This window comes from Lampetra fluviatilis, chromosome 29 (assembly GCF_964198595.1).
Source record: "Lampetra fluviatilis chromosome 29, kcLamFluv1.1, whole genome shotgun sequence".
In the NCBI taxonomy this organism is placed as follows: Eukaryota; Metazoa; Chordata; class Hyperoartia; order Petromyzontiformes; family Petromyzontidae; genus Lampetra; species Lampetra fluviatilis.
The window spans coordinates 10,993,259-11,005,634 of NC_136303.1; the positions used below are offsets into that span (position 1 = coordinate 10,993,259).

A 12,376-nucleotide genomic window follows, 5' to 3' on the forward strand; every position below is an offset into this window, starting at 1 on the left:
TGTGTGCTCAATTTAAGTACCTTGCTCAAAAGTCTTCACGCTCTACACTATTTTGATTATTACTTGAGATTTATTTACACATGAACACATAATTTTTCATCATTGAGAAACGTAATTTGTTTTACGCATGTTTTTCTATTGACAAATAAAGCCAAAGAATCAGTGTTCCCGTTTTCACACGTGTGTGTGTGTTGGGTGCTGCTCAAGAGCAGTGGTGACATACATGTTGGGATTTTCATAACTTCTCTTGTATGTTTTTAAAATCACACATCACGAAGGTCCTTAAAGTTGTCTTAATTATCGAGCCAATGCCAGTGTTGAATTCTAATTCCCCAAAATTAGATTGTAGTTTTTTTGGGACTGTAATACTATTGTTCTGCAATTGATTAAATGTCAAATCTGTGGGTCAGTAGTCACAACGAGATATTGGCAAAGCCATGCTGTGCGTGCTTATATTAACATTTTGACACAAAGTAATGTTGCTTGGCAATTGCTCTGACTTGGTAAATAGTATTAGTATTCTTGTCACACTTAATAAAAAATATATTTTACTGCAAAGAAGAGCGTCATTTTATCGTTTATGTGTACATAGGTATAAACGGCCTCACAAACGTGTGGACTTAGACGATGTATTTTACAGACACTGAGCAATGTTTCACGTAATAGGGGATCACACACCGGAACCAGTAAAACCAAACCCCAGCACGCTGAACTTCAGTTACTTCATCCTTATTTTGTGGCTTGCATTCAATTTAGCGGATCACTTATTCTTCAAGGTTTGTGATTTGTCTAAAAGGTCCGTAAATTCCGCAGATGACATCCATATGCAGTGAGCTCAGCACAGGGCAACCGCAGAGCCCTGGTAACTTGTGAGCTGAATATATACACCATTTGATTTAAAGAGTTGACAGCCCATTGAGTATGCAACCATGAACAAACCTTTCTTGGTTTACGTTTGAAGGTAACGTTCACGTTTGTGACTGTAAATAAAGGTCAATGTGCAGCCCCCGAAATGTCTTGCTCACACCATTGCTGGTGGAAGGGCCTCCATGGAGACAGTGATGGTGCGGTTGTTAGCCAACTGCGGGCTGATCCCAGCGACCCGAGTTTGATTCCTGGCCAGAGCTGACAACAGTGGTGAGTGATATGTACATAGATCCCTGTCCCGTCACCAACCCACAATGACCAGTGTGTTGGTCAAACAACCCCGACAACCGACATGGCTTAGAGAGGATTCCATTCAGCAGTGGATTGACAAAGGGCTGCACATCATTTATTAGCATTAAAGTAAAATAGGAGATTTGGGCTCTGATCCCAAATTGTAGTGTGCTCTTGTGAATTAAGATGTGCAACTGAAATGTTCACACGGTGCACCATAGCGCAGTGCCGAAATTCTCTGCAGATATTAGCGAGCTGTTGATTAAATCGAACTTGTACGCCACTGAAAAATATATGCCGCATTCAAAATCATACTTTGCATTACAAACGCATAAACACATGCGGCGAATAATGATTACCACATGTATGTTTGGGAATAGGCAAAGCAGCATTGATTATAGTGGTTAATGAATAATAATTGACCTTATGACAGCTGCATAATTACTGTGAGATTATAATCATAGCCTCCATCACGAAGCACCTAAATCCCTCCAAATGCAAACTACAACAGTGCAATTTTCATTCGGAGATATCGCGGACGATGGATTAATTCCACCCCCCCCCCCCTCGTACTACCATAAAATGTGGAATTACTACAGCTGGCTCGGAACTTCTGATGCAGACAAACACCACCCACAGATTGCTTGAGAGCGGAGAGAACACTTTGACTTGATGAGGCACTGCACTAAAAAAGTAGATTCGCGGATGTTATTTTAGGATTTTTCTCAGCCAGGTTGCGAGTTCGAAGCTCAAATCAAGCATACGCTCAAATTGTAACAAAAAAGTGAAGACAGCTGTCTTCCCGACAGACCTGTTGTTCACCTGAGGACGGCTGCTTGCGTTGTGGCCGAAACGTCGTGAGAATTATTTTATTATGTTTTATTTTTATTATTGTATTACTTCCCTTCTACGTGACTTTACCTAAAGAACCAAGAAGATGAATCCCTGCAGTCATGAACGCTTTAAATCGAAAGTGAAAGTAATCGTAAAAGGCTGATGTGCGTTAAGTAAGAGGAATGTCATGACCCGATGATAACAGTTACAGGGTGGGATTATTAGCCTCTCTGCTGGTTAAGGTGATTCGTACACTCACCTGGTTTATTTGTAACGCAGAGGCCACCTGTTTTGATCTCCAGGCAAGGCAGTTGAAACGATGAAGGGATGTATTAAATCGCCCCCTATCCCCTGCCCCCCAGTCGATTGTCAGGTTCGTGTGCGGTGGGGTAAAGTGTGAGTTCTCCCACCTCTTCCAAGATGTTTGGCCAGCATTGTGAGAAAATGTGAGGCACGCATTATTTTTTAGAAGGGTATATGACATTGCCGAACAGTAATGCCATCAATAATGTCCCCGGCTTACTAACAAAGGCACAACTGGCAGTCACAGGACGGTGTCCTGATGTACGGAGTGGGAGTATGCTGGCGGCCACCGTACAAATAACACTCCACTGTTAACGGCACAGATTTGTTTATGAACAATGAATGGTGCTGTGCACGGTTTAAAATCAGACAGTCCAAACAGCCCCATTTGTGTCCCTTGCCCAAGCTCCCATGGAATGCGCAGGCTGTCGTGTTGTTAATCGCAATGCAAATAAACTTCAGAGCACGATTCGTGAGCGTGAGCGTGAGCACGCTAAACGCAAATCTTCTGGCGACACAAAAAAATGTAGTTTCAATACCACCGCGATGCCGTCTTTCTTGATGCAATCACGTTAAGTGGAATCACTTGGGTCTATGGATCTCTGTGTCAATCCATGGATCTCCATGTGAGTCTATGGTACCTGGCAGGTCTCCTTGGTAAGTGGTGAAGCCCCAACCGTCGGTCACGTCAACCGACCATTGTGCAACTCGCGTTTTTTGCAGCACGCACAAAACGAAATCCTCGGCTGTCCCTCGGCCAAGCAGCAGCGAATTTGCGGTTGAAGATCAGCGGCCACCTCGGTTAATACTGCGGGCGAATTAAACAAAAACGGGCCGCCTGCTCCACAGCGAACATTAAAGATCCCTAATAGAGGTTTTTGAGTTAGATCGCGTAAATATATAAATGTGTGGTTAAAACCCGCCACCACCCAACACAGCCAACTAGTAAGGCAATGCAAATAAACTTCAGAGCACGATTCGTGAGCGTGAGCACGCTAAACGCAAATCTTCTGGCTGTTGTCACGTAAACAGAACATGCCAATTCGTACTAGTACAACGATTCACCAGTAAATTACAACCAGCTTAATCATGCGACAGCCAGATTATAAATGTTGTGGCTTGGCTCTCCAACACACCGGTGTGCTGTACTCGTGACGAATTGGCACGTTCTGTTTACGTGACAACCCTTACTAGTTGGCTGTGCCGGGTGGTGGCGAGTTTTAACGACACATTCATATACTTACGCGATCTAACCCAAAAACCTCTATGATGGATGATACTGGCCGCGAAAGCCTACGTGTTAAATTAAAGATCCCGTGATGTTATTCGAAAAGAGACCGGGCCATTTGTACGGTCACGGTCAAAAGTTTACCCACATTCGTACGCTACTCGCAAATCACTCGAGCCGTCAGCAGCAAACACTCCTGGCGTCTCTTGCCTCTCCTCCGCTGATAATTCATAAACCAGTAACGGCATTCACGCAAGAGGCCAAGGCAACGTTTATGAACCACTTGCCACTGATGTTGCTTCATTTCAAGAAGTGAACCCGGGTAGACGTGATTGCAAAACAGGTGGTTAACCCATCATGCCACCATTCCCCATGGTATATAAAGGAAATTAAATATTACACATATATGGTATGTAAATACATAGTGTGTGCTCTGCACATACGTAATAAGACTATTTCAAAACCACTGCTCGTCGAAAAGGTCTCCACCCCACATCTTGTCAATCGTGGTTGTTGCTTGACCAGTGCCATTTGGTGAATGGGGGCCCATAGCTGCCTCTGATATCACTCTCCACTGATGTCAGTCATGGCTGTTTAGTGGAGTGCGCTGCCCGCTGTGCCACCGCTCAACCCCTGGTAATAATATATCTCGGGGGAAATATTTGGAACGTAAAAAAAAAACTAAATCTGGATTTAATTTAAAAATTCCTACATTTTCGAAGTCCAGAAAATGCCAACAAAAAAACAAATTACTGTAAAAATCACATTTACCGCACAGGGCCGCTAAAGGACATCAGCAAAGAATAGTAAACATTCCTCTGCTCGAAAATTCATGGCAAAGTCTTAACCCTAACCTTCACAAGTGTTCAGCAACATGGCTTTTCATTGTACACTGACCTCTGGCAATAGGCATGAGAAATTTGAATTAAATTTGAAGGGAACGGCTGGGGGAAAATAAACAGCTCGGTCTTGACCTCCAATTTATCTTGTGGAGCCCTTTGTGCCTCACGCTGGGGGCACTGGTGACCTTATTTCTCCATTTACAACACCCACATTCAATTTTTCCACATCAACTATGGGAAGCGGGCCAAGAACAGATGACATTTATCGCTTTTCTTCCTCCAAAACAAAAGCGATTTCATCTTTTTTTACATTTCAGTGACTTTTTGTTTGGAAGTGTTTACATATATATGCAATTGCTCGTGGGGCAACTATCAGCACCGTGATCAGTTATGGGCCTATTAAATACAAACAGTGACAAATCATGGCTCCTAATTGACTCCTTTTCAGTTCATCATGAGTTGGGGCTTTACCGATGGCCTCAATCCGCTTCAATGTTAAGTTAGGTGCCAATGTATCTCTGCTCAAACAAGGATTTTGTGATGATCCTTTCAAACGGTGGCCCACTAAGCCATTGGTAGAAAGCACACGTGTCTATGGTAGGGGCCAGTCTTTCTAGATAAAAGCCATAGGACAACCATGCCTCAATGTTGGCATGCAATGAATATAATGCAGTGAGCACAGCATGTTTCACGAAAATCTATTCAACTCATCTGAGTTGCCCTTTGTGTAGTAAGTGTCTGTCCATTGCTATTATATTTGTTTAGCAAGACCCTGAACAATGATGTTTATTTTTTTTACAATAACACCCTAAAAGAAAACTTTACCAATATATTGATTTCATTGCTAATCAACAAAAGATAACTGTGACGTCATTCAATGCAATTCAATGCCCCATAACGTGCTTGAGAATCATGACTGCTGTGCAAGGGGGAAATGTGGGAAATGTTGCCTCTGACATTGAGCTGTGTACCACCATACAACAGTGCAATAATTTAAATGTAATTTACATCGGACATGGTTTACTTACAATCCACGTTATTCGTGCACTAACACTGCAGTACGGCCAACCAAATGATATTTATTTATTGATGGCAAGATGTATATACGTGCACCATAGACATGCGTGCATAAACGATCATTACGACTAAACAACGTACAATTGTGTTTTCTATGTGTCCTAAGCACATGTATTCCTATAAACATAAGCTTTGCCCTGCAGTAAATGTTGTCGCTTTTGCGTCGATGGATTTATTTTATAATACAGGTTTTTTGGGGTAGATCGCGTGAATATAAATCTGTCGTTAAACCCGACACCACCCGACACAGCCAATTAGTAAGGTTTGTTTCGTAAACAGAACATGCCAATTCGTTACTAGTTCAGCACACTGGTGTGTTGGGGAGTAAACCCACAACATTTACCATTCCAGTACGACGTTTCACCAGTAATTACAACTAGCATCATCAGGCAACATCCAGATTTAGAAAATTATATGAACGCAATCTAACCCAAAATAAAATCTGTATTATGGATATTGGTCGTGAAAGCCTACGTGTTAAACGGATTTATTTAAGTTCTGTGAATGCAGTTGCTTCCCTTATTCACACAAAAACACAATTTAGTGGAGGATCACTGAATGTTAGCGAGCACCTACTGAGGTTCTCAGAGCACATGAGAGTGAGGGCATTTTCAACACACGACTAAATATGCTGTTGGCTCTCCATTTCTGAAGTGGACATTCGGCACTGGGTATTCAATTTTAGGTTGAGAAAACCTAGGTGCAGCCCAGACACATTTTAAATATGAGTACTACGACACACTAACATTGCATTGTATTAAAAAGGACGCACAATGGCACTAGTTCTCAAAAAACTGGAAACAGCACAGGTCAAAGCATATTCGTGAAACTCCATATCATGTCTCCGCATCTTTTTTTGATACTGCCAATTTGATACTGCCAATCCTGCATAATGCATGGGCATAATGACTTTAAACCCCTCGCCAAACCTCCTACGCATTTCACAAGTAGTACTAATCGCATATCTGCATTCCCCATAAATATGCTAAATTCCTCTTGATATGCAAATTATTTAGTCAAAGCGCTCTTCGCCCCTCCATCCCAGCATAAATAGTCGCTCCAAGCCTGGGGCGTGCCATTCAGACTCTGTCTACTTGACAGACCTGTTCTCCACCTGAAGACGGCTGCTTGCGTTGTGGCCGAAACGTCGTGAAAATTATTTTATTATGTTTTATTTTTATTATTTTATTATTTTCCTTCTACGTGACTTTACCGAAAGAACCAAGAAGATGAATCCCTGCAGTCACGAAAGCTTTAAATCGAAATGTCTCCGCATGTGAACAAAAAAGTATAATAAGTATGTGCAAAGGCCTGTATAAAAGTTATCTCTCTGGACAATTCCTAAAACCCATTAACTGGACTAAGGCAATGAGTAGGCCAAAAGTGCTGCACGCTGATTGGAGGCGGAGCGCAATTTTAACTTTGAACATCCACGTGCCAGCTTTCAGGCCACGTAGCGGGCTCACAAGACGCTCCAACAACTTCAGCTTTCAAACTGACGCAGCGTGTCATATAATGCGGAAAATACGGTAATCGGAGGGGGGCTTAAGCTCGATGTAAATTGTGAAACCGTCGCAAGGATGTTTGCGTGCACGTACCCCGCGACCACACCGCTGGACACGGCAAAGCCACGATGCTAAAGCTCACGGCAAGCGGCGCATCGCGTGCGGCCTACCGACAGCTCACCTTGGAGCCGTTGAGGACGTAGCGATCTCCTTGCCGAGAGGCCATGGTCAGCAGGGAGGCCGCATCGCTGCCACTGCCTGAGGGAACATCGGCAGCAGCGGCAGCAGCGGCAGCAGTAGCAGAAGCGAGAGCACTTGAAATGCATCAACAAACTAACGTCTCTCATTCGCCCGCACCTCGCGCTTCTTTCGCAGACTGAATCGTTTGTAATGGAAAGTATGCATGGAGCACTGGCTAATTACGATATTAAAACTAACAATTATGAATATTTATCCACGAGGCTTCACTGAGTCTCAAGACGACTTTTAATGATGCCCAAGATGCTTGGCCAATCCCTCGTTGAGTAATTTACATGAGAACAAACCGTTGCATCCAGATAAATCAAGATGCAAATAAGGGACGCTCAGTACTGATTTTAATATATATATTCAACACATTCGCCAATAATATGGCTTAATTTTTTTAGAATCAGGGATGTTTTAAGCAATGGCCCTTTTTCATGGCACATCGAGGAGTTGTCAGAGACAAGGTTCACGAGGATTGGAGGACTGCACTTTCCACCAAGGGGGACCTTGTGAGATATACAATTAAAAGACGGTTCCTGATGACAAGTTTTTTTTTTTAAATAGGCATGTGAATAGTTACCTAAATCGGAGCTATCGAGTGCCATAGAATCCCTTCTAAATAAATAAAAAAAAGTGTGACGAGATAGGTTATCGTCTCAGTAGCAGTAGCGATAGCCAGGTCACCAATCTATTTTCTGTACTGCGTTCTACTGGCCAACGTGCAGCTCTACTGGCCGATGTGCAGCTCTGATGGCCAACGTGCAGCTCTGCTGTCCCGGTGTTTCAAGGCTACAGCAATCTCCGTGCCACTTGCGAGCACCGACGACAAACCGCTTCATCACAAGCACCAACAGAAGGGTGACATCAATGCATACTACAACGATGTTCGTTTTACATAAACACCCACATTTGTTGCCATTTGGAATGGGTTTCAAATGTACAATGAATGTTTTTTTCACCCGTTCAATCGTAAAATATTGCTACTTTGGGTACAATTTATAGCAGCACACAGACCTCTGTCTGTGGATTGAAGCACATGAGTGTTTTTTTATTGTGTACAGGCGGTCTAACCCAGGATCATGTTTTGAACGCGATTTTAAATTTATCGGTATCAGATGCCAAAGTGGTTGCTTTTGGAAATTTCCGCAGAAATATACAGTCGTCATATAATATGCCAGAGTCGTGGCAAGGGGACAAGATATTACCTGTAGGAGGAAAATAAGTGGAACGTGCTTCATTTCACAAAGCAGTGAATCAATGTAATTGAATAACACTGAACAGTGATATATTAAAAAAAAAACTGTTCAAGTGTGTTTACAATTATATTTAAATTACATTACTAATCTGGGAATGATTAGCGATTATTTAATTCTCATCATTCATTATCTATCCACCGCTGGATGAAGAGCTCCTCACACAATCCATCGTGGTCCTGTAATCCCACAGCCAATCTTGCTCCTGCACACAAACGCATTTCATCTCTCCATCTCCTCGGGCACCGTTTGTCTTTTGGCTGCCATTCCATCACTAGCCTTGTTCACGAGCCATCATCTTCTCTCCAACGTGTGCCCCAACAGTGGCCACTCGCCTCTATAACCAACAACATGCCTCCGATTTGCATCTGTTCCCTGACACGCGTGTGGCCCGCTCGCTCTTTCTCCACGAGTCGTTTCAATCGAATATCTCTTTATATTTGTTTGCATCTGGCTCTGTCCCCACCCCTGTCCCAACCCCCCGCCGCAGCTGCATCTCTCAGCTGTTGTCCCAAATCCTTCGTCAGCGTCCACGCCCTCTGATCCGTATGCTGTGGCAGGCACTGATTGAAAACCACTGTGCTCCTGGCCCGCACCAACATTCTACCCCGAGAACGTTTGTTGCGGTTTCCCCTCTTTCCCCCGGCCCCCCATAAGCACACCGCTCCTCCTCTACCCCCATCTGTCGGACCCCCCCCCCACTCTGTATGGGCACCGAGCAATGTTGTTCTCCCCACCCATAGACTCCTGCAAGCGCAGCTGGAAAGCCCCTCCCTCTTCCGCCCCTCCCTCTTCCGCCCCTCCCCCGTTTCCCCCTCCCCCGTTTCTCCCTCCCCCGTTTGCCCCTCTCCCGTTTCCCCCTCCCTCCTTCCCCCCTTTCCCCATCCCCCCCTTTCCCCACCCCTCCTTTTCCCCTCCCCCCTTTCCCTCCTCCCCCCTTTCCCATCGCGGTTTTTCTGGCCCCCTCCCTAGAAGCCCCCCCCCCACCCCACGTGCATTGTACCGGACTTGTAAGAGTATCTCGACACAAACAAAGCCACCATAGTGTCTGTCCAGCGTGTCCAGCACCTTCTAGAGAGAATATCACGCTGTCTCACTCCTTATCTCACTTGTATTTGTCTACTCTCTTTGTGAAGTCAATTAATTGTGCAAGTTTTGAATAATCTCTCCGTCCTTTTTTGAAGGTATTAGCCAACATAACTTGAGAAATGTTTTGCTACCATAGACCAGATTTATGTAATCCACTGGATTGGCGAAATATGACGTTGGGTATCAAACACAATTGTCTTGCTTTCATCATCAAAAGACATCCGCTTTACAGTTGAAACTGACACAGTCATCCGAGACATCACTTACATTTGGATAACAGATTAACATTATAAATGTATAGATATACTCTTCTCTATAATGCTAATCTTGTTTGTGTGATCTCTTATAAGACTGTCTTTCTCATGTCACGACGGGAATCCCGCAATAAAGCATTCAACATTCGTTTAATCTGGAGATGTGGATATCAGCTTGCGGTATATTAAAATGTTATTGCCTGTTTTCAAAATGTGATATGGATATTATATTACTGTATTATTACCATCATGTTTGTATCTGTTCAACACCAGACTGTCTCTATTTGGCCTGCTATTATTATAAGCCAACACTTCGTAGTTCCAGGCTGGGGGAATATGTTGATAAACATCAACTGTAATGAAAGCAATGCAATGCATTGCCCAATATTCAGAGTTTATTGTTCATTTCTAGGTGGCGAAATGTTCTCGAAAGACAAAGACTCCGATGATGTAGTATATCGCAAGGATCTGTAAATCCCTGAGTCGTTTTCAACCTGGGGGGGAGGATGGTTTCAGAGCTGCCAACTTCACTCACAAGCGAGAGTGCGAATTCAAATCATTGTGTCTCTATGTTCAATGTTGGGCCAAAGCCAGCCCTGTGAAGTCCTGTGTATTTACAAAGAAAAGACAAAGGGACACCGTGAGCAGTCATCCCTCTCCTCCCGACAAATGCCATGTCCCCATGACCATTGGAAAGTGAGACAGCCTCGTTCATGAACAGGTCAAGTAGTCTCGGCTTGAATTCCCACAATAGCCTGAAGAATCGAGGCCAAGGCAGCACTTACAGGCCTGAGGGGCTCGTTAAGTGTTCCATGTGGCTCACTGTGCAACAATCATTGTATTATTGTATTGTACTATAGACAAAGTATCCCTGATAAGAAAAACCTTGAACAGTCAGGCAGGCATTGTCATCAAAAATGAGGCGAGAGATGAGGTACAGTGAGGAATGTGTGTATGTGTTTGCAAGCCATTTCTGAAATGAGTTGTCAGAGTTGTCAAGGTCAAGATTCAATGTCAACAAATTGCCACGTACTCCATTCAGCTGTTGTCAATGTGTGCCAAGTTTCCCCACTGTGGCATTTTGGATGTCTCCCAATTGTGTAGTGCGACGAATTCTCATGCTAAGGTCATGTCGACTTTAATAAGGTTTCGAGGTAGTAAAAAAATGTGAAGAAAATACAAAAATCCAATTAGTCTGACATGAACCTTATGGCGGGACCCCGGGGTCCCGAATAAACGGAAGTCAAAATCCTAATTAATTTATAAACGCCGTGACCCACCTGGCACGGTTCATTCTGTTGTCGTGTCGTCCAAGCTCAACGAGGACGAATGCGCAGAAGAAACAAAACTTTGATTAACTCATCGTGTAGAGTTCGTCGAGAAGAATAGATTGCCATATCGTTCACCTTCAACAGACATAAAATTACGTCGCAACGCAATTTATGTGAGGGCCAGGGGCTTATGGGACCCCGGGGTCCTGCCACAAGGTTCAATTGAACAGTCACTGCATCCACATACATTGGTGACCCAAATCCAGAAGTGGAGAGTCCACATTCCCACGGAAAAAAATGTCAGTCTTCCCATATTAACCTCTGAGGAATGATGGGATTAGAACTCTGATCAGGTCTGCAATTGTATATGGAATTTAATTCCGTGGTTTGTTTTTTAAAAATAAATCAACCTTTTATCTCTCCACTATTAATAAGGGCCATTGTTCAAAACGCTGCATTATTTTTTTCTTTTAGGGGCTCAGTATTATTTATTAATGTAATGTGTTCATTTCAGAACAAATTACATTCAAATTAACTATTTACAATGTTTTATTTATTCGATAAAGCCCATTGAGCTTTGTTATTTTTTTTTATTAGCGACATGGCCACAAACGATAGCTCAACCAAGTGATCTTGAAAAGTCTCCCAGGAGACAAACAATTTAACACGGAGACTTTCACGACCAATATCATCTTATAGCTACTACTGGCCAAGACTAATTAGAGAATCTATCGAAATTTAAATGAATAAAAATAATTGTAACCCTTCCGATAGCTACTGCCTTAGTGCTGCGTACAAGCGAATAATCAAATAATAAATTATTTAAATGCATGCCTATGAAGGGCAGCATACTTCAATAGGGATTACCGTTGGTACGGCTATTTTAATACACATAATCGACATGAAGTGACAACCCTTACTAATTGGCTGTGCCAGGTGGTGGCGGGTTTTAACGACACATTTATATATTTACACGATCGAACCCAAAAAACCTCTATTACGGAGGAGACAAACAGTACCATAGAAAATGTGTGCTGCATTCAGTCTTCGTTATTTATAAAATATGAGTATTACACTTGTTCACAAAGAAAGGCCTCACTGAGTCTCCATACTCTTTTTCTCAACTCAACTATTATTTATGTTACCAGGTAGGACCCACACAGCTGTATGGCACTTTTTCAGAAGCGACCTGGCTGCAAATGATAGCTCAACGAAGTGGCTAACCACTTGGAAATGTATTGCAGCTAAATACTCTAAATTCCTTTTTGTAAATGTGAAGGGGAAAATCGGAGGACCCGGAGAAAAATTCACGCGAC

At 43.1% G+C, this 12,376-nt stretch overlaps 1 protein-coding gene across 3 annotated transcripts in view; it reads right to left on the reverse strand.

The window, feature by feature from the left end:
• The window catches only part of ACAD8 (acyl-CoA dehydrogenase family member 8), a 600,270-nt gene that overhangs the window by 203,617 nt on the left and 384,277 nt on the right, over nucleotides 1-12,376 (reverse strand). For all 3 annotated transcript variants that reach the window (XM_078870130.1, XM_078870132.1, XM_078870133.1), the window contains one exon: nucleotides 7,129-7,205. In XM_078870130.1, the coding sequence (XP_078726256.1) occupies nucleotides 7,129-7,205 (77 nt within the window). The remainder of the gene's footprint in view (nucleotides 1-7,128; nucleotides 7,206-12,376) is intronic.